The sequence below is a fragment of the Eretmochelys imbricata genome, chromosome 4 (genome assembly GCF_965152235.1).
Source record: "Eretmochelys imbricata isolate rEreImb1 chromosome 4, rEreImb1.hap1, whole genome shotgun sequence".
In the NCBI taxonomy this organism is placed as follows: domain Eukaryota; kingdom Metazoa; phylum Chordata; order Testudines; family Cheloniidae; genus Eretmochelys; species Eretmochelys imbricata.
In genome coordinates, this window is record NC_135575.1 from 90452293 (window position 1) to 90479143 (window position 26851).

General features: G+C 39.2%; 1 protein-coding gene across 2 annotated transcripts in view; it reads left to right on the forward strand.

Annotated features, from left to right (window-relative positions):
- The window catches only part of SGCZ (sarcoglycan zeta), a 365961-nt gene that overhangs the window by 234637 nt on the left and 104473 nt on the right, over positions 1-26851 (forward strand). For both annotated transcript variants that reach the window (XM_077815587.1, XM_077815586.1), the window contains exon 3: positions 1694-1781. In XM_077815587.1, coding sequence (XP_077671713.1) covers positions 1694-1781 — 88 coding nt within the window. The remainder of the gene's footprint in view (positions 1-1693; positions 1782-26851) is intronic.

The following is a 26851-nucleotide window of genomic DNA, read 5'->3' on the forward strand; positions in this document are numbered from 1 at the left end:
AAAAATCAATTTTGAAACAAAAAATCAAAATGTTTCATTCCAAAAAATGTTAAAATAGGATGTTTCAACATCATTGAAACTTCCCCCTAGTTTTCTTCTGAAATAAAATCTGGTATAACTGACCCAATTTAATGAAGTTTCTGTTTCAATGGAACCAAATATTCCAACAAAATATGGTTTTGTCAATTTCTCCAACCAGCTCTACTTGTTTGTGTATCATCTCATGGCTATTCGATGTAACAGATAAATACAGTAATAATCTCAGGTCATTGTCTACATCACTGTCAATCTTGTTAGTAAGCACTGTGTCGACCTTAGCGGTCTGCATTAAAAGTTCCCTAGTGCACTTTAATGTAATACTGTTTGAAATCACAAACCAATACCTTAAAAATTGAATTTTTAGCCAACATGCAAGCATTCTTATCTAAATCAAATCAATCCAAACCATACCTCTGAACTTTAGAGTTGCTATTCAAATGGATTCCATAAGCTCACTGATTTTGAGTAGGATTATGGCATTTGTTTTCAATTTTCCGTTATAAATCTAATTTTTAAAATATGCATGATGGGCTTCTTGTAGCAATATTATTTGTGCCATATCTGCATGTGGTGTCCTTGATCCGTTTATTTGTGCCAAATGTTGTGGATTTAAAATAGCATACAGTACACCCTAGCATACAGTACACACTTTTCCCTTAATCACAATGAACTTTTAGCTATGATGAACACAGATCCTGGATCCCAACTACAGTACTATACTGTTATAAAAAAAAAAAAAAGTGTACGGGGGAGGATGTTGCATATAGGTGCACAATTTTTACCCAGCCTGCCATGGGGCTGCCAGCTGAGCTGGCATCCTGGACCCACTCTGCTGGCAGGAGCTGACAGGCCTCATTGTAATTGTTGTTTTTGCTGTAACGTACCCCTGGCTATAATGAACAAATGGCTTGGATCCTGATAGGTTTGTTATAGAGAGAGTGTATTGTATGTCTATTTTAAATATATTTCCCTCCCCTGTTGTATGAAAAACCCATGTAAGCAATTGTACAAACTAAGTAGTGGAACTGATCCTGCACAAGGTCATGTCAAATGAACAAAGCAAAGAAGCTATAAAAAAAAAAATCCCCTCTGATCTCAGGCACTATCTGTAATAAGTGTAGGGAAAATAATTCATTGTGATTGTTAAGTTGGTGTTATCCTCTGTAACCTTTCAACACTTCTGTTTTGATCAGTCTGGAAATAGGAATAACAGTTATTCCTCCAAATTTTTAAAATCATTAACGTTTGTAAAGTAAGATTGTTATAATGTTTGTTGACGACACTAAGGGTGTTGTATGAAGAATACATGGATTTTGTGTCATGGTAAAGGTTAAGATAAAATGCAACAATTTTATTCTTTTTAGTTTATAAATTGTATCATCCAAATGTGGTCTTCAGAGAATAAAACAATTTCTAGAGCATAATTTCATGTCTGATCTCCAAAAATAGAGGCTGTGCAGTAAGATTTTCATCCTTGTTCTTTGTATATACTGGATATGTAAAATATTTACATGAATATTTACATGAAAATAAGAATATAATATTTTGGCAAGACCCTATCATCATAAGTATGGGGTTATTTTTACAGTTCTAACTGAATTCTACTTCTATATTTTTTTTTCTCTCATTTGCTTGTCTTATACATGTTTACCAGGATAGCCCAATGGTCTTACAGTCTGACAGGAACGTAACAGTGAACGCAAGAAATCACATGGGACAGTTAACTGGACAACTGACTGTAGGTGAGTGTTCTTCTTTAAAGAAGATTATTTGTATTATTTAAGTCTCATGAATAACCTTTTTATTCAGTGATGTAAAATATTTTTTGCAAAAACTCTGATAATCATACTGAAGAATAACATTGGGCCTGATGCAACACTTATTGGAAAGTAGAGCTAGTAGGGGAAAAAAAAGAGAGAGAGAAAATGGATTTTTCATACATCAAAATCATTTATTTATTTTTTCATTTGTTTTTTTGTCACAAAAAACAAATATTTCAGCAGACAGTTTTGCATAAAATGAAATTTTTCTGGCTTCTTTCAATTTTTTCATGGAAAGTAATTATCAGTTTTCTAACAGAAAGACTTCCATCTCTTCAATGAGCATTGAATTGGTCCCCCTAGCCCAGATCCTGAATTCAGTCCTCCACAGATTCTGAATCTGAGTACCAGAATGTAAACAGTGTAAACCTATTTGAAATTCTTACCGAGATAACAAGATATTGTCTGTGTTGTCAGGACATCACTGTACTGTAATCAGGGTAATATGGAATATATTTCCAGTCATTAATGAAAATGAATTTGATATATCTTTATTTTACAATTGAGGGACAAAATATAAGAGCTAAAAATTCCAAATGAAATTAAAATTCAAAGTGGTCTAAAGTTACTAACTTCCAAATGTAACTAATGGGGTACATTTTATTTTGATTTCCTTTTATGTTATCCTGCTTTTATTAAGTCTACTATTTTCTAATATTTACTATTATAAGTATGATTTACTATACATTAAAGAATTACTAATAATATATTACTAATAAGGCTGTATATTTTAGTGGCGAGCACAGGACTGAAGGCATTCATGGCCTTCCTGGTAATATTTATGAAAAAGGTCAATACTGCGGTAACCTTTAAAATAATTAAATGTCCTAGATAGAGGATATATTAGAAGGAAAGTAAATGGATACTGGCTGGGAAACCAAAAGTGTGTTGGTTTTCCTTTAACAATAGTTCTGACTTTTTTGATATTGTTGCCTTAAAAACTCTTGATCTTGTCTATCACAAATCTTGCTATGGGGAGGGTAGAAGAAAAACAAACCTCTACACCCTGTTAGTAATTGCTATATAGTGTTAGTGGTGTTAACAGTTTTAATAGATGGTTCTACTATACAGGATGCTGTAGTAAAAAGTTTTTCATGAAAGTAGTATTTCTGTCTAGGGTTTATATCATTGATGTTAACATAAAATATTGCTGTCATCTTTTCTATGTAGTAAAACTTTTGGATAAAAGAATCTTGTGTTCCCTGGGAAAAGGATATTAAAAAGGGATTTTTTTTTTAAATAAAGAACTCTTCTGTCTCATGTTATGAAACCTAAGATGTATTCAATCTGGAGAATCAACATACTATATATTCTACAGGAAAAGGATATGTCCAAATGAATGTTGTCATATTCTTTGTAAATTCAAGAAGAAATAACACAAAATACTGAGTAATCTTAAACTACTCAGAATGTTGTATTAATAACTTTACAGAAGTTTTTACTAGAGGTTGGGAATTTTTAAACAACATATTTTTTGTTGGAACGTGCCATTTGGTTAAAACCAGAACTTTTTGCAGAAACGTTATGTTTCCACAAAACATTTATCAAGAACTTTTCTCCAGTTCAGGATGTAACTTAGAGGGGGAAAAAGAGACCAAACAAATAGTTTTCGGGTTAGGGGTGTCATCTTCTATGTGGAAGAACCAGGTTCAAGGCCCTGATTTGCTTGACTCAGAGTAGAGGTATGAACCTAGTACTCCCACATGAGAGTGAGCCCTAACCAGCAAGCTATTGAGTCAGTCTTTATGTCTCTCAGGGTCTCCTTTTGGAGTTGTTCGCTTTTTTCAACTATTTATATACTCATTGCGACTCTCTCTCTCTCTCTCCTTTTTTTTTAATGGAAAATTTTGAAAGCTCTAATTTTTTATTTCAATACAGGACAAAAACAAGTTTTGAAACATCAACATTTTTCATTACGCTGAATTCTTGTTTTCTGGCAGCCTTAGCTTCTACAAATTTGTATTGCTCAGCTTTATTGCTTATGAATAAGGCTACAATTTAATCATGGGTATTTTTAGTAAAAGTCATGGACAGAGCACGGGCAATAAATAAATTCACAGCCCATGATCTGTCCATGACTTATACTATAAATACCCCTGACTAAATCTTAGTGGGGGTATGGTACTGGGGAATGCAGTGCTCTGGGGGGCCGCTGTTGGGGGTATGGAGCCAGCGGCACTGGCTGCTGGGGGCTGCCAGGCAGTGGCTGCTCTGGCTGCCCTGGGACCACTGATGAGACAATCCTCGGGGCCAGCCACACTGGCTGCTGCTCAGGCAGTCCCCAGGGTCAGCTGCCCAGGGTCACCCGAGCAGCGGCCAGTGCGGCTGGCAGCAGGGCTGCCCAAGTAGCTGGCTGCAGAGCCGCTTCAGCAGCAGCCAGTGTGGCTGTTACCAAAGCCACCTGAGCTGCTGGCCCTGGAACCAGCTGCTTTGGCAGCGCTGGGGTCAGCCACACTGGGCACTGCAGAAGTCCCAGAGGTCCTGGAAAGTCACCATATCTATGAGTTCCGTGACAGATGCGGAGTCCTACTTATGAAAGCAAAATGCTGCCTCTTCCCCACTTCATTGAAAGCAAAGCATACATTACCTTTCAATTAGGAGTTTTGCATTCCTAAGAAAACTGTTAAGCTAACATTTCAGAGGTGCCGAATTGCAGTCATGTCAGTTTTTCTCCATCCAAAAACATCCATATGTAAGGCCTAACAATTTTTAAAATTAGGCAGGAGCATTTTAATCCTTTTTTGTTAGATGAAAGATACTATAAAATATCTGCATTTAATAGCTATAATCCTGACTTGGCAATTTATCACATGTAATGCAGTCTATTAGATTATATTTACATTAAATAAATCAGTGTTGTAGGGGTAGTTACACCCTACTCCAATTATAAGGCTTTCTGTTATAAAACTCTGGTAACAGACTTCTGCGTCTTCTTGGAGTCCTCATCTTAACTGCATCATTTTTACAACATCTTTTACAAAACTTCATCATATTTGTCTACCAAAGATATTTCTGATAGTTTATCACATTCAGTTTCCACCCTTTTTCCATAGTAGATATTAATATTATTTTAGTTCTTGCAAGAAAAGAGGTTAAACATCTCTTGGGATGAAAAGCAGCCGTTAGTAAATTATCTCTTCTTTGGGCAAATCTACATACTATTTAATATTTGAACTAGCTATTTGGTATGCAAGTTTGTGATTTTTTTTAAAAATCCACAAATTTACTTTTAAATAGCACAAAATAATAATAATAAAAATAATCTACCAGTGATTGCCCATTGTATTATACAACAAATCCACAAGTAACAGAGAAAAAATTGAAGTGTGGGGTTGTGAGTAAGGAGAAAATTAGAGTAGTAATGAGGAATGTTTTCATTTATTAGCTTTACTTCAGAATAACAGAACTTCCCCATACTGCAAAGATATGGGCATGTAATGGAAAAGGTTTAATGTGTAGTTAGATAAGAAACTTGGATATTCTACTGTTCATGAGCACCAACAGAAAAACGAATATGAGATGTGCTCTGTGCTGAGTTTGAGCCATGGCCTTGACTCTCTCAAATCTACAGCCTTCCACAGAACTTTAAAGCAATCAGTGTTTAATGGGATTTGGAATTTGTGCCTTGAAGAAGGGCTTTAATACTTTGCTTTTCTCACAGTGATATTTTTTCATTTTATAAATGATACCTGCTCTTCTCAGTATGCTCCAAGAATAGGTACTAACCTGGACTACTCAGGCATGGCATAGAAACGTTTCTGGTAAAAACAAGTCAACCTCTCATTAAAAGGTGAGAATTAAAGAATCTGACCTTATAAACATGAATGCTTAAAAGGAAAACCTCCTAACATTATGAAAGCCCAATGGTTCTATCTAGTGTTAGGCCATTAACTATCATATGTTGTTTCTGAACAAGGGGAGGATTGAAATCTGGTTTAGGTACCTTATGTATTGTGACTACTATTTCTGAAGTTCGTTCTCAAGGGAGATGCTCCAGCTTCTAATCAGTCAGAAGACCTCTCTTCCTGCAGAATGTCTGTTTTGTCTGATGGCTGAGAAAAATTATCTTTTTCAGGAGAGAGGGTTAAGAGATGGTGGGCGGGGAGGAGTGAATTTTTTTTTGGACAGATATTTATATTCATTAATCAGTAGTTCCTGTAAAAGTCTGGTTTCATTTTCCTTTAATTCCATAATTATAAAATCATGAGTGGAGTGGAGAAAGTGAATAAGGAAAAGTCATTTACTTTTTCCCATAATATAAGAACTAGGGACCCCCAAATGAAACTAATGGGTAGCAGGTTTAAAACAAATAAAAGGAAGTTCTTCTTCACTCAGCACACAGTCAACCTGTGGAACTCCTTGCCTGAGGAGGTTGTGAAGGCTAGGACTATAACAGGGTTTAAAAGAGAACTGGATAAATTCATGGAGGTTAAGTCCATTAATGGCTATTAGCCAGGATGGGTAAGGAATGGTGTCCCTAGCCTCTGTTTGTCAGAGGGTAGAGATGGATGGCAGGAGAGAGATCACTAGATCATTACCTGTTAGGTTCACTTCCTCTGGGGCACCTGGCATTGGCCACTGTTGGCAGACAGGATACTGGGCTGGATGGACCTTTGGTCTGACCCAGTATGGCCCTTCTTATGTTCTTATGATCAAGCAATGTTGCTGCTATTACACACATTCTTCATGGTCTGCTAATTCATATATTCAAGAATCCTGAGATAGTTTTACAGTTAGTTGCTTTGTAAATTCTAGCTTTGATGACTTTTTGCCTTCACATGGAGTTAAGATTGTTGTTTCAGGCCTGTAGAAACTACACTTGTTGTGTGGGAGTATCATTCACAGAAACCCACCATCTGTGCTGATTATTATAAATGACCATGGGAAATTTGTGTGCAAAAGTAACCAGACTTGCTAGCAGATACAGATGAGAAGAAATTAAACTGATATCTGTTTTAGCCACTTGGTACTTGCCAGTGTCTGTTGCTTCGAGAAGATGCATTATTAAAACATTCTACTTCAGCCGATATTGTTAAAAGGTGGGGTTCCTGTGACACTCATTTACATCTGCAGCAGTGAATCTAGTACTCTGATTGGTAATACCATGTCTTGTCAAGTCAATACAACGTTGCAAAAGTGTGTGTGCATGACCTGATCTGCTTAGACACATTGTATTTGAGTTTAATATTATAAATAGTTAAAAAGCCTGAAAGAAAACATGTTGTTTTAGTCATTAATGTGAACACCTGGGAACTGTTTAATTGGTCTACAGCTGGTGCAGATTAAATCAAGAGAGTGGAATGTTCCTAACTATAAGTGTCATTTACATTTTGTCCCGTTTATCTTTTTCTTTCTATTTTTTGATGAAGTAAATCAGGAGTGAGTAGCCTAATATTTTTTAGAAATCTTCAGTACTAACACCGTTTATTGCTGTTAATACAAGTTGTGGAGATTCTTTTATTTATGAACGTCGGCCCACAGGATTCAGAGAAATTAATAGTGACCTAAAATGGAAAATGAATTTAATTGTTAATTCATCCTAAAAGTGGAACAAATAGAAAAGAAATAGGGAAGAAAGGAGAGCAACAGAATACGGAACCTGGACTTCAGAAAAGCAGACTTTGACTCCCTCAGGGAACTGATGGGCAGGATCCCCTGGGAGAATAAAATGAGGGGGAAAGGAGTCCAGGAGAGCTGGCTGTATTTTAAAGAATCCTTATTGAAGTTACAGGGACAAACCATCCCGATTTGTAGCAAGAATAGTAAATATGAAAGGCGACCAGCTTGGCTTAACAGTGAAATCCTTACTGATCTTAAACACAAAAAAGAAGCTTACAAGAAGTGGAAGATTGGACAAATGACCAGGGAAGAGTATAAAGATATTGCTCGGGCATGCAGGAGTGAAATCAGGAAGGCCAAATCACAACTGGAGTTGCAGCTAGCAAGAGATGTTAAGAGTAACAAGAAGGGTTTCTTCAGGTATGTTAGCAACAAAAAGAAAGTCAAGGGAAGTGTGGGCCCCTTACTGAATGAGGGAGGCAACCTAGTGACAGAGGATGTGGAAAAAGCTAATGTACTCAATGCTTTTTTTGCCTCTGTCTTCACGAACAAGATCAGCTCCCAGACTACTGCACTGGGCAGCACAGTATGGGGAGGAGGTGACCAGCCCTCTGTGAAGAAAGAAGTGGTTTGGGACTATCCAGAAAGGCTGGACGAGCACAAGTCCATGGGGCCGGATGCGCTGCATCCGAGAGTGCTAAAGGAGTTGGCGGATGTGATTGCAGAGCCATTGGCCATTATCTTTGAAAACTCATGGTGATTGGGGGAAGTCCCAGATGGATGGAAAAAGGCTAATGTAGTGCCCATCTTTAAAAAAGGGAAGTAGGAGGATCCTGGGAACTACAGGCCAGTCAGCCTCACCTCAGTCCCTGGAAAAATCATGGAGCAGGTCCTCAAGGAATCAATTCTGAAGCACTTAGAGGAGAGGAAAGTGATCAGGAACAGTCAGCATGGATTCACCAAGGGCAAGTCATGCCTGACTAATCTAATTGCCTTCTATGATGAGATAACTGGCTCTGTGGATGAGGGGAAAGCGGTGGACGTGTTGTTCCTTGACTTTAGCAAAGCTTTTGACACGGTGTCCCACAGTATTCTTGCCAGCAAGTTAAAGAAGTATGGGATGGATGAATGGACTACAAGGTGGATAGAAAGCTGGCTAGATTGTTGGGCACAACGGGTACTGATCAATGGCTCCATGTCTAGTTGGCAGCCAGTATCAAGTGGAGTGCCCCAAGGGTTGGTCCTCAGGCTGATTTTGTTCAATATCTTCCTTAATGATCTGGAGGATGGTGTGGATTGCACCCTCAGCAAGTTTGCAGATGACACTAAAGTGGGAGGAGAGGTAGATACGCTGGAGGGTAGGGATAGGATACAGAGGGACCTAGACAAATTAGAGGATTGGGCCAAAAGAAATCTGATGAAGTTCAACAAGGACAAGTGCAGAGTCCTGCACTTAGGACGGAAGAATCCCACGCACCGCTACAGACTAGGGACCAAATGGCTCGGCAGCAGTTCTGCAGAAAAGGACTTAGGGGTTACAGTGGACGAAAAGCTGGATATGAGTCAACAGTGTGCCGTTGTTGCCAAGAAGGCCAATGGCATTTTGGGATGTATAAGTAGGGGCATAGCGAGCAGATCGAGGGACGTGATCATTCCCCTCTATTTGACATTGGTGAGGCCTCATCTGGAGTACTGTGTCCAGTCTTGGGCCCCACACTGCAAGAAGGATGTGAAAAAATTGGAAAATGTCCAGCAGAGGGCAACAAAAATGATTAGGGGACTGGAACACATGACTTATGAGGAGAGGCTGAGGGAACTGGGATTGTTTAGTCTATGGAAGAGAAGAATGAGGGGGGATTTGATAGCTGCTTTCAACTACCTGAAAGGGGGTTCCAAAGAGGATGGATGTAGACTGTTCTCAGTGGTAGCAGATGACCGAACGAGGAGTAACGGTCTCAAGTTGCAGTGGGGAAGGTTTAGATTGGATATTAGGAAAAACTTTTTCGCTAGGAGGGTGGTGAAACACTGGAATGTGTTACGTAGGGAGGTGGTGGAATCTCCTTCCCTTGAAGTTTTTACGGTCAGGCTTGACAAAGCCCTGGCTGGGATGATTTAGTTGGGGATTGGTCCTGCTTTGAGCAGGGGGATGGACTGATGTCCCTTCCAACCCTGATAGTCTATGATTCTATGAATGTTGGTTTGTGAACATTACAAAATCTGAAATGCTCCTGTAAGAGTGTAAGAGGAATACAGGTGTATACAATGTTATTGAAAATCTCAGGAACAAGACTTCTCATGGTTGATTCTTTACGACCTTACACTTTCTATTTACACATGTAGAAAAAGGTGTAAAATGCTACCAAATCAGAACAGTAGCATTTAACACCCACTTTACACAAATATAAATGACTACACAAGGGGCCACAGTGTGGATAATCTGGACCCAGATCTTGACGTCCAAATTGCTGCACTGGTCAAACTTTAAGAGAATACACTCTCTTCATCTGAGATATTTGGAAAAGTGTCCATACTAGACTAGGAGGGTCTGAGGAGCAGGGCTTAAATTCAGCCAGAGCTATCTGGAGCAGAGCTCCGTTAACTATTTTCAAACCTGCAGAAGCCCCGGTGAGCCCCACTGGGGCTAAAGCCCCAAGCCGCACAGTGCCCAGTGGGTCTCTGGGAAATATTCAATGAGAATTTAAGCTCTTCTGAAGATCTTCAGATGGAAGATTAATCTAGCTACCATTTTCTGTTTTAAAGAAAAGAAAAAGTAAGGTATGATCATTCAGGGAGATGGAAGACCCTGAATAAAACTGTTAATAAATGAGGTACTCCATTCCATGAGAGACTCAGGATGATGAAGTATATTCAGTAGAGGTGGGTTATAAAGTACATCATGAAGACATTTTGGAGCACATCCCAATCTACAAGGAGTGAAGGGGGAAAGTATAAACAATGGTGACAGGTAGTATTGGAGAATTCAATTGTATATGTTTAAATATAAAGTCATGGCTCTGAGTCGTTATAACAACAACAATGCCATGTCTGTCATCAATGCACAGTGCTAGTTGTCTTGACGCTGAAAAATTACAAGGGGTGAAAGTCACAGGAACAGCAGCTCTCTGTATTGTTATCACTATGGATTGTGCTGAACGGCCAGGCAAATGGTAGAATCTGAAGAAGCATGTGTTGTGTTTGTGAATGTTACTGAAATTATATTTGTTTTTAATAATAAAAATATTGGACAGATCATAAGGAGCTTTCATTTTGTGTGATGAAATCCTAATTTTAGTTGAAGGGTCTCTTTAGGAACATCACAACAATGCAAAGATAACTTTAATGTCAGTGACTGAGCAGCATAGGCAAGTAGGACAGGTGCAGAATAACAATTGGATAAGGGGGGAAATTGTACCTCCAGAAATAATAAATTTTTCATCATGTAGTCATTACATGGGTAATGTTGAAAGATGTATTTTGTTTCAGTCAATTTTTTTTAAAATGAGTGCCTGATTAGGATCTTAACTTCATATGTAGGCACCTATATCAGTGGCTTAATTTGTAAAAACACTGAGCACTTAATTGTTCCTGTTGATCTCAGTGAGAACAGCTGAATGCTCTTTGCTTTTGAAAATTCGGCCCCTTATTTAGGTATCTAAATTGTTTTTGGAGCCTAACCTTTAGGCACCCATTTTTGAAAATCTTGGACCTAGATCCTCAATCTGAACCCTGTTCTGGCTTTATTTAAAACAAGCAAGCAACCTTTTGGTCTAAAATTTTTCATGTTACACTGCAGAACAGAAATTAAAACTTTCAAATTATTTTTTTTAAACAGCTTAGATTTCAAAATTCCAGGTTCACAGAAGGAAAAAATACTTTTTCCAACTAAAACGTCTAACTAAAAATTGTTCAACCTTGTTAGAAGAGTTGGAAACTCAGAAATGTTTTATATTTATGCCTTTAAACTTTGCTAGCACTTAGCATTGACATGTAGTGCATAAGTTAATTTTTGAAATCATAAGACAAAAAACCAAAAGTTCCAATGGCAAAAATCTTCATTAATTCTCAGTTAAAATTAAGAATTTATACATGAAAATTTTCAAGAAATTATCATTCAACGTGCCCACACAACCTTAACTGTACCCTTTTCTTGCAAATCTTGTGTAAATGGAACACCCATTAATGTCTTCAGACTATCTCTATTAGTTTGCCATGTGTTCCTACCTACCCTACATAAATACACAAAGACTGTGGCTTTGTCTGCACAGGAATTCAGTATTCAACAAGACAGCATGTGATTTGGCAGAGTGCTCGCTACTCTACATTAACTCACCATGAGGATGCTCTTTTTAAGTACTAAAAGTGCCCTTTGTTTAGTATACTTTAAAGCGTATTAATCTAAAGTGCCCAATGATGCTTTTAGTGAGCAGTAAGAGCACCCACCTTGTTGGAATTCCCTCTGAGACCTCTTTCCACTCAGCTTTCCAAGAGTGCAGTTTGACTCCAGCTTTCGACAGTCAACTATCTTTATTTGCAAAAAGAAAAGGAGTACTTGTGGCAGCTTAGAGACTAACCAATTTATTTGAGCATAAGCTTTCATGAGCTACAGCTCACTTCATCGAATGCATAAAGTGGAAAATGCAGTGAGGATGTTTTATACACACAGACCATGAAAAAATGCGTGTTTATCATTTCAAAAGGTTTTCTTCCCCCCCTCCTCTCCTGCTGGTAATAACTTATCTAAAGTGATCACTTTCCTTACAATGTGTATGATAATCAAGGTGGCCCATTTCCAGCACAAATCCAGGGTTTAACAAGAACGTCTGAGGAACAGTGGCGGGGGGGAGGGGTAGGAAAAAACAAGGGGAAATAGGTTACCTTGCATAATTACTTAGCCACTCCCAGTCTCTATTCAAGCCTAAGTTAATTGTATCCAATTTACAAATGAATTCCAATTCAGCAGTCTCTTGCTGGAGTCTGGTTTTGAAGTTTTTCTGTTTTCAAAACCAGACTCCAAGTGGGGGGGGAACCTTTTGAAGTGATAAACACACATTTTTTCATGGTTTGTGTGTATAAAACATCCTCACTGCATTTTCCACTTTATGCATCCGATGAAGTGAGCTGTAGCTCACGAAAGCTTATGCTCAAATAAATTGATTAGTCTCTAAGGTGCCCCAAGTCCTCCTTTTCTTTTTGCGAATACAGACTAACATGGCTGCTACTCTGAAACCTATCTTCATTTGACATACATCAATGCTAAGGTGCTCAGACTAAAACACAGAGGGGATGGATGCGGAGTACATCACAGCTCTAAAATTACTCCGAAATTCTCTCCCTTAATATATATAAAACACATTTCATTGCATTTACTATACATTGCATCACACATTTGTTTGATTGGCTTGGTTACTTTGCAGGCATCAATCCCTGTGCAGCATGCACTATTACTGTCCATGGTTAGACTTCCTCTTTCCCTCATCTCTACATTCCTAAGTTATTTTGTCCCTTGTTATCTAGTTCATAGTAAATAGTTCCCTGGATGTTCTCTCTCTTATTTCAGTTCGCTCATTCTGACTTCTTAGCCTACTGACATATTTACTTATATTTAGAACAAACATTCTGTTTTCAACCTGATGATTCATTTACCTCCCCAATTCTGTCTTCAAATAAATGAGGCCTCCCTCTGTGTGTTAATTACTCATGTCTTCCAGTGGAAGTACTTCCAGAGTCCAAGTGTGGCTTCAGACCATCACAAGGCACAACCAACATGATTTTCGCAGCCAGGCAGATCAGGAAAAATGTCAAGAACACCAAGAGCTGGACATGGCCTTTATCGATCTGACCAAAGCCTTCAACTGTCAACCATGAGGTTCTGAGGAAATTCATGTCAAAGTTTGGCTGCCCAAGCAAATTTATCACCATTGTAAGACTCCTCCATGACCAGATGACTGCCTCCATCCTGTGCAGTGGCTCTATCTCTGAGCCCTTTGTCATCCGAACTAGTGTAAAACAAGGCTGTGTAGTGGGACTCAGCCTTTTCTCCATCTTCTTAGCAGCTGTGAAAACACTAACCCAAGACCATCTACCACAGGGCATTGGCATCCAAGATCGGATTGACGGCAACCTCTTCAACCTTTCTCATCTCCATGCCAGAACTAAAGTAATATCAGCAACAATAACCAAACTCCAGTACGTAGATGATTGTGCTGTAGTTGCACACTCAAAGGAGGATCTACAAACAGCCCGTAATTGCTTCTCTGAAGCTTACAAAAGCCTAGGGATAACTCTGAACATTGGCAAAACAAAAGTTCTCCACCAGCTAGTCCCTGGTCAATCATCAGACCCATCAAGAAAGATCTCCATCAACAAAGAAAAACTAGAAAATGTAGAATACTTGCCAATCTTGGCAGCCATCTCTCACAATGGGCAGACATAGATGTTGAGATTCAGCACAGAATTCGCTGTGCCAGCCTTGCCTTTTGCAGACTGTCTCGCTCTACTCAACAATCATAACATCAGAACACATACTAGACTTTTAGTTCATAAAGCGGCGGTAACCCCAACTCTCCTCTACGGCTGTGAGACTTGGGTGACCTACAGAAAACACCTGAAAAACCTGCACTAGCACTTTTCTTCGGAAGATCCTCAACATAAAGGGGGAGGATCACCACACTAATGTCGGTGTCCTCACAGAGGCCAACATCTTTAGTGCTGAGGCCCTGATTATTCATCTTCAGTTGAGGTGTAGCAGGCACTGTGTGCACATGCCTGATGTATGCTTACGAAAACAACTGCCGTATACCTAACTCACCAAAGTAGAAAGGAAACAGGGAGGTCAAAAGAAACGCTTTTGACACCCTCAGGATAAACATCAAGTGATGTGGCATTGACATTACACACTGGGAGACAGCAGCCTAGGATAGAGATAACTGGTGAAGACTTGTCCAAAAGGGAATGTCCACTTTTGAGGAAAATCGCCTTGCCCTGGTCACAGAAAAACGCCAGAAAAGAAAGGAAAAACAATGGTCACGCAGCAATCTCAGCCCAAGCCTGTCTTCCAACACCACCTGCAATGTCTGCCAATGAGCTTGTGGCTCAGGGATTGCCAACGACTCATGTCGGGCCAGGCCTCAACTACATTCCCCTGCTTCTGTCTTTCTTTTTATATTTGCATTTATTCCATTTTCATTAAATTCCTGTATTTCTGTGCTTTATTTTTCAAGTATATTTACTCAATAGCACATTCCCAAGACCACAATAGTTGTAATCATTTGAACCACCATTAAAATTAGGCTCAAAGTACAAACCAGGGGGTGCAAGCACACCACGTCTGGTACAGCCCACCAAAGTGTCTCCTCTGCCTGTACAATATTGTCTGCAATTTCAAGTTGCTTAGCTGTTGGACAATGAGCACCAATTACTCTATTTTCCTTTGTACCAAATCAGTGGTGTTAATGGACAAGGGAGGTATGGGTGCAAAGAGATTGGTCAGCATTTGGTGTTGTCTATCATGGTCTCTGTTGCATTCTCCTTAATCTGTACACTTGGCCATAGGGCATTGGTCCCAGTCTGAGTCAGAGAGGTGAGTTTCAGACAAAATCCATTCAGGCTCCCGTAGCATGGTGGTGTTCCCACCAGAAACTTGTGGTATCCCAGAGCACATACTGTGTACCCAAGCTGTACCACCTCCTTCACTCTCTGTTTAATGACTAGTCGGGCCCAACATCCCTCACTTTTGGTTAGCTTAATTCGTGCTGAGCACTAACAGAACCACCTGTGCTTGGTTTTATTTTATTTATTTATTTTTAGCAGGTTGTGTTTATTTAATCTCCTCTTTCTGTTGCTATCTTCACATTGGTACAATGCTGTTTATAGATCTCATTCTCTATTATACCCATATTATTCAAATATACCAATTCTTTAGGATTACCTGTCCATTTAGAAATAAAAATCATAACTGGCACAGTCGAATTATTAATTTCATAAGGTTCAGAACTTACTAGCTTTGCAAATTGCAAATTTTCTCCCCCCGTGTTATGAATTCCCTTTTCTATTAGTGTGGTAGAGGTAAGTGTGCTATTTAACAAACTTGATCGCTCCTCCTACTTTATCGCTTCTATTTCCTGTATTACATGCATAAAACATTTGGTACCATATATACTACACACAATTGCCCAAGAAACATTATTATTCAATGAACTAATTAGGGTATTTACAGATATATTAATCCAGTATGAAGTTTGTGCAAGGGAGTACATATTAATAATAATCAATGCCTCCTGCTGCAAGGTTGAAGTACTGCTTCCTCCTCCTTTTTTCAATGGCTTGACCAAATTTATCAATCATCAAGTTAATTTTAAGGTTTAATCCCTCAATGGTTGCAGAATTCCATAGAGAGACCCCAACTCCCAGGCGACCAAGTATAGTTGCCACAGAATCCCGTCTGACTGTACAATTTCTATAGGGCATCATATTTAAATGATTCTATGTTAGAGGTACATATTTTGGGCTGGGGTGTGGGGTGTTGCATATTTATTATTCACCACCAAAACAGCTGGGTTCTATTTACATACAAGCCCACCAATTGGGCCTACTAAAATAAAATTGTTTTGCCTTAGAAAAACGCCAGACTTGTTTATATGCCACAATGTTCCCTCGTCTTGTTTAAAAGCCCCAGACTCATTTATATGCCACCACCTTCCTGGAATGTATTTTAGACCCATAAACTCTCAAATCATACAGCCCCTTCCCCAGTTGTGCATTTTGGCCCACAGATACCTCCCAAACACACCCTTGGTAGTTCTCCAACTGCCGACAATACTATCCCTGTGTCTGAACAAATTTCCTAGAAAGGTAGTTTGATTTTGTTTAGTTCCAGATAGTGGTTTTCATATAATTTCCCCTCCATTCTTATGGAGCAGTTGGAGTCTGTTGTACTTCTGAGGTGGCCTTGGGACCGAGGAATCATCGATTGGACTGTTTCTAAAACTTGTGACCAATGCCACACACCCCCACATCAGGACACACAAGGGTGTAACCTTCCACCACTTCATTGTTGCAAATCTGTAAGACAAAAAGGGAAGAAACCATTTCTCCCCTCTTTCTTTACTTTCTTTCATGAGCTTTGAGTTGGCCTCCCTGAACCCAACTCTGCTCTTCACTTCCCAGGTCTGCTAAGCATACGGAGGGGGCAAGTCGATCCAATATCACTCATGGAACATACCCTTTCAGAAAGGGTGGTAGGGAGCCTGGATCATGACTATAGATCCTACTTGATGATAGGTCACGTCTCCTTTGGCATCGATCCACGCTTTAGTCTTCTGTGCTTCCACCTCATTAGTTGCCACACTCTTCTTTACATAGTCTTATTACAATTGTTTGTTTTTCCTAATTTGCACCATGTGAGTTACTCTGGTAACTCCCTGAATCCTCACTTGCTTTGGCTCTTCTGACAAATTGGCCCTTTCACAGTTATTGCTGCCATCCTGTGAAAGGAATGCTACAAAAGACAACTGTGGTGCTGGGTCTGGCAGCCCTATTGGGAGCTCACTGGGTCCCCTCCTCCCGCAGAGCTTTTTATCTCTTCTTCTTCCTCCAGTTTATTTTTGTTAAGCTGCCAAAATGGTATCTTCAGTCTTCCATGTGCCTGATCTCCCAGTCCCTTCCTCTAGAATCTCTTGCCCCTGGGGCCAGATTCCACTGAAGGAAACAACTGCATTCCATGTACCTTACAGATCTCATTTTGCTCCTCCAGCCCCTTACTTTTCTTTTCCAATTTGTGGACCAGGATCTTTAAATTCTTTTAAATTCCTTTATTCAAAGAAAAATATGTATGAAAATGCCATGAAAGTAGACATGTCCCATGAAAATTTTCATTTAATCACAATGCGTAATTTTGTTAGAAAATTTTGACCAGTCCTATTCTGTACTTTGGCCTCTTTGTTGAATAAACAAATTACATAAATAATGTCATATTCATTAAATTTTGCTTGCTGTGCAAAGTGTGGTCTGATACAGGGAATGTGCCTTGTTAAAATACTATAACCATAAATAATATGTTCAATTTTTGCTTCTTCTAATTAAAAATAAAGATAATTATTTTGGGAGATTTCCTTTTATAAAGTCTCTTTAATATTTAGGGCAATGATTTCAAAACTTGTTTCTTATAATATCTATTTTTCATTTTAAGTTGAAGAAATTAATTCTCCTCAATTAAAGTGAACAGAAACATTTAGCATGTAATAAGACGGCTAATTTACCAAAAAAAAAGCTCAGCTATATAAAGATGTGGTATGTAAATAATGAGACAAATTGGTAAGTAGTTGGCCATTTGAATGACCCTTTAGGCAAGAAACAATTGGCCAATTCTTAAAGTGCACAAACTCATACACGAGAGCTCTAATGAAGGAAGCGTAGCTCTGACTGCTACTTGTGAAACAGCCATTGCTAACTTTGCTCTAACTGAGCTTCTAGTGATAAATCTAAGAGAATTATTTTATTTTTTACACACACATGAAATGTTTTAGACCAATTCAGGCTGTTTGATAAAGAAGAATTCATTCTGATATCCTAGCTAATAGGCACATTGCTGCCATTACTCCTAAAGCTATGGTGGGTGGTGTATGTATACAATGCATGATATGTAACGTTCAGGAGGTGATAACAAAGATGTATGATTAAAATGGCTAGTAAATAAAATTTCCATTTAACTCTCAGTGAAATATATCTACTACCCAAGCATTCAGTAGATAGTCAAACAGTGGTTTGAGCATTGGCCTGCTAAACCCAGGGTTGTGAGTTCAAACCTTGAGGGGGACATTTAGGGATCTGGAGCAAAAATTGGGGATTGGTCCTGCTTTGAGCAGGGGGTTGGACTAGATGACCTCCTGAGGTCCCTTCCAACCCTGATTCTCTATGATTCTATGATTTATTGGTTCCTTCTGCCAGATGAGATTCTGAAGCATCTTTTTCAGCTCACTTGGTAGTTAGTCTTATCTGTTCTTTGAAGCCAAAAGTCTGGTGAGCTTTGGTCCCTGCATTTATGCCTGATGACTGACATATCCATGATTATCGGTAGAATGGGATGAATGATATGCAATTCATCCATGTGACCGCCATCAAACAGTTAATTAGACCTATGACCATTAGCTTTGGTTGAGTTTACCTTGAAGATTTTCATTTCACTTCACTTCACTTCTCATTGTACCGATTATCACCTTTTTTAATATAACATTTCAATATAAAACAAATATCTTTTTATATATTGGTTAGTTAGTTATGAAGAGAGAGATTGCATTTCAATTTAAAATAGATACCCTTGTTCAAATTATTTGCAGTATTCTTTGTGTTTCTGTTTACCTTGGCAATAATTCCTTCTTAAACTGTTTATTGCAAAAATGTTTGTGTTTATTGCAAAAATGTTTGTGATAGCCTTTAATTTTTTTATATACTTTTTTAGATGTTAATTAATATTTTTACATCTGATGTACAGCTGTACCAGTATACTACGGTATCATACAATGACTATCAAGCAATATCTACTGTGTTTCTCTTATGAATTTCTAAGTATAAAACATATTATGTAAATGAAAAAGGTAAAACAGTAAGTCACTTCACAATTTAGCAAGAGTACATGGTTAGTTTAGTTAGCTGCCTGTTGCTGTTACACATTCTGCATTTCCTCTGTGAAACACAGAAGCATGTCCTGCTGTTTGATATGTCTGAGTTCAAACGCCTACTATCAGGGTTTTGGACCTCTACATACATATGCGTAACATTAATATGCTAAATTAAATTCTATCTTTTCTGTGTTGTCATTACAATGGGGGGTGGTCTATGCAATAATGAATAGTTGGGCCAGTATCCTGAGCCTCTGTGTACAAACAAGGTTGAGATTCCCTACTTTATGACAACTTTTTTTTAGTGAATAAAATAGTTTCATCCCAAAGTTTTCACCCATCTGTATGTGTAACACCTGCTTTTCAGTATGGTTTTGCTGTTAAGCGATCTACAGATGGTTTATGGAAGCATGGAAAGGAAGTGATATTCTAGAAGTTAAAAGAAAGAAAAGGAGTACTTGTGGCACCTTAGAGACTAACGAATTTATTTGAGCATGAGCTTTCGTGAGCTACAGCTCACTTCATCAGAAGTTAAAGCAACTTTTTAAACTGAAGACTATTTTAGTGCCTTGATTTTCTATACAACCACTAGACAATACTGATTCACCAGGGCCAGCTATAGGTTTTTTGCCGCCACAAGCAAAAAATTTGCCACCCCAAGCCCAGGTGAGGCTAGGGCTCGCAGGCGGTGCTGGAAGCGGAGGGAGTGATGTCACCTTCTCCCAGCGCCTGCAGGGGCTTTACCCCCTCCCCCACCTGGCCGTGCAGAGAAGCCCCAATATAAGGGGTGGCACAAGGCAGCGCAGCTGCCAGTGCGCAGATGAGGTGGCGCAGCCCTGGCTCCCCGGAAGAACTCGCTCTCTCCTCCCCAGGTAGTGGCTGGGCCCTGGCAGCTCAGCATCCCGGGGCTGGGGCTTCTCCTTCCCGCTGCAGCCGGGGGGCACGGCACCCTGGCCCCGTCTAAGTGGCACAGCTCCAAGAGCACAACTGCCCCAAAAAAAAGGCTGGCCGGAATGACGCCGCTCCTGGAAATGTGCCTCCCCAAGCACATGCTTGCTTTGCTGGTGCCTAGAGGCGGTCCTGTGATTCACTAGCAAACATTCCCTACTTTGGTTGTTAGGGTTACATTTATGATAGAGGGAAAACCTTTCCCTCTCCTCCACTCCAGTTTTTGTTATAAGTCCTTCTCTCACTTACACCAATATTTTCATTAAAACGGAACAAAAAACAACAACAAAAACACACCTTTGCTTGGAGTAATTAGTAACTCTAGATATTAGCCCATAGGCACCAACTCCGTGGGTGCTCCAGGGCAGAGCAGGCGTTGAGTACCCCAAGGAAATCAGAAGGTCGGCACATGTGTACCCCAATTCAGCGTGATGCTTAAGCATATGAAAAGCTTTAAGCATGTGAGGAACTGAAGTCAATTCAAGTCACTGGGACTCTTCACTCGCTTAAAGGTAAGCATGTACTGAAGTATATTACAGAAGTGTGCTTTAATTTTGTATTCCAGCATTGTAACAGCCACGCTTTTTGTTCTCTCTGCTATTTAAATGGGCTTTATTATTTCTTTTATTTGACTTTATTGTTTTGGTTGTCTAGCATTTTTGTTATTTCTACATAAGAGCCAAGAAACAGACTTTAGAGCAGGCAATTAGTCAGCTACAAATACAGCAAATCTTATCTTTAAATAAAAAATAAATAAACACTTTTTTTATGATAGTTTGGTTACGTAGCGAGACGATCTACATAGAATTGTTTTCACCTGAAGATATACATGTTGTATATTATTCACCATAATGTTGGCACTTTGTATGTATTTAGAGGTTAATGAAAGAGACCAAAGAATACTGTCAACATATTCTTCAGATGAATTAGTTGTATTCTACTTTTACAATGGATTAGTTTATAAAAGCAGTTGAGATTTCTCCCATCTCCTTTTTAATTTCCCCTTTCTTCCAATTAGTGAGGAAGTAAGAGATTCAAGTGATCCTTTATTGTTCCAGCATGGTAAATACTCTTCCTGGAGAAACATACATGTGGAATATGTAATGAAACTGCATACATTTGCTCATACCTTGTCATATTAGGAAGTTTATCTCTTGTCCTGAGATAATGTCCATCTCAGACATAGAAATAAAAGGGAGGGCTTCTTAACAAAATAAGTCCTGATCCTGCGAATGCATATGCCTGTCTTTACCTATGTGACTAGTCCCATTGAAGTCAGTGGGATTACGTGTATTTAAAACTGTTTGCATTATCAGAACCATGATCGGTAGAGTGTCTGAGTGTTCCCAGGTAGCATGAAGAAGAAGGAAAAGGAAATGTCTTGTCTAGCAGATTATAGCACTTCATTAGAAAGGAAACTGCATTTCCTTAAAGCTGCTAGCTGTCATGGAACTCCATGTTACAGTTGGATTCAACTGTAGAAGTCCTAGTTAGTGAATGAAAAGAAGTCACTAATGGTTCCAGTGCAGTACAGTAGTGTTTAATCAGCAATCCCTTGCCATCTGTCTTGATGATGCTAACCCTCATGCTAGGTCAGCCAATACAGATAGCATAACTGCTGCTCAGAAATGTTTAAAGTAGGAATACTTGGTTTGGTTATGTAGCAGGTGGATCCAAAAGTGGAGGCGGGGCGGAAAGCGGACACTATTCAAAGGAATTTTAATGTGCTTTTGGCGGTTTGGCGTACATCTTCAAAAGATGGTGTTAATTCCCAGTCTTTAACTTCTTTAACTGCTAATACTTGATTCAACTGCTAAGGCAGGTGCTGTGCATGTGTCATGACATGCACAATGCTGCTACAGGGTGTTAAGCACAATTAAATTACCTACAGCATCTGGGCCTTTAACAGTCCCTGACAGGACACTCAGATTTTATTTTTACTCCTTTTTTCCTTCTGACATTCAGATAGCTCATTAATTTTGCGGAGAATATGCTGTTCTATATATGAACGATTTAGGAGAAAGGCATAAAAAAGGGCAAGTAAATTTAATGCTATTTTGTAACTTTATTCTATTAAATCCAAAAATTTAATAATACAAAAAAAAAACCCTAGTAAGAAGCCATCAGGTCTTTCTAGCATGCTTCTTGACTTCACCATTTTTCCTCCTCTAGGGGAAAAAAGCTAATGTACACTATACGTTGTTAAAATGATAGCAAAGAGACATATCGTTAAGAAAATATGAGGGGGTAGGAATACATGGTTGCAGATTTGGAATCTATATCCAGATTTGCACTTCTTACAGCAGTCTGAACTTAAGCTCTATTATTTTAATATCTTATGGGTTCCAACATGGGGAAAAAACAGTCCCAATGTCCAGATGTGCTAGGATTTACACGTGTAGATTGGATAATCAGGCTTCTAAGCATCACTTTGCATGTACAATATAGTATATTTGTACGCAAAATTAGGATCATATGAAATATATAGCCTCAGTGAAATGTATTGCAGAAGACTGCATATTGATCAGTGCTTCTTCCAGTCGATCTAATGCTCTTAGGGCCTGATCTGAAGTTAATTGAAATCTGTCCAAGCCAAGTGTTGACTTCTGGGGGGTTTGAATCATGGCTTAAAAGAATATCAGTGGTTCATTTTGTTGAAGATCATCTGTGAATCCATCCATATTAGCTATGCAATTCCTAGAAATATCATCTGGTGATCATTTCACTAACACCACAGCTTGTTTGCTCTCAAATACCTTTGGTCTGGTATAAATTGTTGGCAAATTGAACCATAGAATAGTCCATTATTGTGTTATGTTTACTGCCTATTTTTAAGAACAATATGTCAAATATCAAGATTTGCTTTGTTTGTTTCAGTACAGTAATCAAAAGTAGAGTAAAATCAAACCTTCAAATGACTTCAGTGCAGTCTTGTAACCATAAAAATTTCTCATTGCAAAATCAATACCAGTTAATGACCATAAATAGAAAATAGTTATGTTTAGTGTGCTAATTAATCAAGTTAATTACATTTATTGCTGTTTATATTGTTTTGCCTCCATTTAAAATAGCATGGAGCTTCATCACTGATATTTATAGAAAAGATGAATGGTGAACTGACAAATTTCCTTTTCTATAGGGTAAATCAAAAGCTCTTACGTGGTTGTTTAGCTTGGGATATTTTTAATGAGTACTTTTAAATTCTGTAGTAACTAAGCATTCAAGATTTGATATTTCTATTTCATTTGTTGTTTGAATTGATAATAAATACTGTACTTACAGGAGAATGAGGGAACTGATGGCATTGAAATGGTGATATAGCTGATCATTGAAAATATCCTGCTACCATTCTTCTATTTTTGTGAGTAAGAATATTCCATAAACCTGCAATTAATAAATCACATGGAATAACTAACTCATTGAAACAATCATTGTTTGATCTCACTTAGAGATCAGAATAGCTCAAGTCAAGTACCAGTCAATGCCTCTCAGAAGTAATCAGAGCAAATCACTACATCTAAATGGTGACACATCTTATATTCAAGAAGCATAATAAGCCTAAGTCAGAGTTTTCCCTCTCAACTAAAATTAAGGGCAGTATTGTCCAGTAAATAGACTATTCCTAAAAAGGAGACTGGAAATGTCATGAGCTTTCATCTGTGGATTTTCCACCAGATTGTTTCTTACATGAGTTGGGTTCCTCTCCCTCCCCGTGAATTATCAAGGTATTGAAATCTTTTAGGCCAGTACCATCCCAGGGCCCAACTTGTGGCCTGGGGTGCCCCTGTATGCAGCCTGTCTCAGTTTTGCTCTGAGTTCCACAAATAATTCACATATTCCCAGTGTCTTTAAAATAATATTCCCCTTCACCTAGGATCTAATGTATTCAGATTTCTCAGCTCCCTTTTAGTTGCAGAGTTTCATAGCCCTCCCTCTTGGGGCCTATGTGTTCCTATCTGGATCTCCCTCGTCTGTAGACTCTCCCCTTGCTCGCCCTTAGGTCCAGGGGTTGCATGGCCCTTCTTGGGGCTGTGTCCTGGCTAGGGTGACCAGATAGAAAGTGTGAAAAATTGGGATGGGAGTGGGGGGTAATCGGTGGTAATATAAGACAAAGCCCTGAATATCAGGATTGTCCATATAAAATCGGGACATCTGGTCACCCTAGTCCTGGCTGAGTTCTTCCCTCAGCAGCAATCTCCCTGACTGAGTGGGGAGTCTCCCTCTTGAGTCATCTGCCTCTATTCACCTAAAACTCAAGCCTTCCAAGGGGATCCAATTACTCCACATGCCTGTCTGTGCTGGCTCAGAGACTTTACCTACCCACTCTTCAAGGTTTCTGATCCTAGGCCCTTAAAAAAGCAGTAGCTTGGGTTTTACCTATACCTTTTCCCTCCCAGACACAAACTATTCCCAAGTACCATCTTCCTCATAATCAGGGTCTGGTTTTGGTTATTTCAGACACCTGCAATGAGATAACTGGTCCCTCACATGATCTTAAAGGACAGTACCCCATTACAGATCCTAAAGCCTAGGATTCCCAGAGATCCCAAAGCCAGACCATGAAAAATCTATCAAACACCTGCTGGGTGATGGACTTAATTTACAAGTCAAAGGAAGATATGGAAAATGAGGGCAGAGTCTATCCCAGGGCGGTGTGGAACAACACCTTGCTGAAAAGCCTATTTCATTACCACCTTCAGCAGTTGAATTTCCAGCAAAGCGTTGTCCCTGGATCCTGCTTTAAAGGCCTCTGGTTTTTAGGTGCTTTATACACGTGAAGCTTCTGATCACTCTTCTGGAATAGAGAAAGATCATTCTGTCACTTCTTCACCCTTTGGATCCTCCAGGCTGCTGTTTGTGGGATGGGTGACCTGACTGTTCTGTTTCCCATCTAGCCTTCTAGAAGGGAGGAGGGGTGTCCTGTCTCCTTTCTTCGATCTTCTTTGCCCCATGAAGGGTTCAGCTTACATCTCTGATGTGATGTCAAATGCATAGCCACTGCCTCAATTTACTGCTAAAGACAGCCTTCTCCAGGCCAGTAGAATGATTTCAGTGCTTTGGCTTTGTGACCAAAGCAAAATTTCCCTCCCTTCCACAGTAAACAAAGTTCAAAACAAAGTACAATACATTTTTGTCCCTCCCCATTCATTGACCTTCTGTACTATAGGTCTTCATTAGATGGCCTTTCTCAAGCTAAAAAGTTTCTTGGCCTTTCCAAGGCTAAACACCTCAATACTCCTTTGCTCCTCAGTGCAGGATTCACAGTTCTTTACCACTGGGCCAAATGCCTCTCTTGAGGGTATCCACCTTCTCCCCTTCTTGCAGAGTTTACATGACTCCTTTCCCGCTTAGTTTCAAGAGCACTGGCTCAACCCATCCAAGAGGTACAGCTGAAATGCAGGGAGCATGTTCCATGGGCTCCAGTCCCAAAGCCCTCTAATGAAGTAGCAGTATGCTCCCACCTCCACATTCACTTCACTTTTCCCAGAAGCCATTTCTATGTTTATCTATCTCCTTTCAGGCCTTTCTCAGGCTCTTTCAGTCAAGACCCTTATGGGCTCAATTCCCATTTTCCTCCCCACAGGGAACTTCTATTGCTGGCAGTCCTGACCCCTGAATCCAAGAAGAACTTGCTCAATATGCTACTGTGCTCCCTGGATCTCTTGCCAGCTTCTTTCCAAGAGTAAGCCATTGCTGTTTTTTTCCTAGACCCTGGTTCAAGTAGCTACTGGTTACTCTTTCCCTTGACTGAGAGCCTGGACCTGCTTTTTACCCTGCTTCCTTCTTCTCAGCAGACTTTATCCTGGTCCACAGCCAACTGATCTCTGGATTATAAGCCCCATGGTCCAAGAAGTATCAGGCACAGGTTGGAGGCTGTGAGTGAAATCCTTAAAGGCACAGATCTCCATGTGACACATTAATGGTGGGCATTAGTTATATCATCTTCCTGAGTCTGAAAATAGCTCCAGTGTCTCTGCTGCAACCCATAGCTCTGTCAAGTGGCAATAGAATGAAAATAAACAGACTTAGGTCAATTTTCCACCATTGCTAACCCTGGTTCATCTAACTCTGGTGTTAGTAATGTTGAAAGCCATAGTGCAGATGGACCACAAACTGCCTTCATTAGTTTAAGCATTGTGTCTACAAACCTTACTCAGAGCAGGTATAATCAACATGGTGTTTGAAATGCCAGCACCTGACAGCAGCCCATTTACATTAGGGCTCCCAATGTAGCTACTCCTGTGGGACTGACCTGGTTTTAGCAAAAATAAATATTTGCAATGATTTTTTTCTAGTGTAGGAATTTCCACTCTGGACAAGATTATATTACATGGTGCTTAAAGCAATTGAATCAGCTATCAGTCTGTCCATAATAGAACTCTTAATATTAGTAAGGGCAATGAAATGAGTTATAAATTATAAAAAAGAGAGATAAATGGAAATAAGAATAGAATAATAAGGACATGAAGAAGCAATGTCAGAAAGGCAAAGGGACACAATAATGTGCTATTCATCAGTTATAAAAACACACACAAAATTGTAAGTACGTAAAAAACAAGGAACAAGGTACAGTAAATGTAGGTCTAAAACTTAACAGAGAAAGAGAAAATAAGAGTTGACAAGCAGAAAACTGAAATGCTGCTCTTCTGAATTCTTCACAAAGCAAGGTGTTCAATATAATAATAGTTAACAAGGAAGGGAAAGGTCATGAGGTACAATCAGAAAGGGAAGGCATAAGAACACTTAGATAATATGAATATATTTCTCATGCTCATAGCCCAGTAAAATTCACCTCAGAGTGCTAAAGCAGGTAGGAGAAAAGTTATTGAAACCATTAGCAATTTTTTGAGAACTCATGGATGACAGGTA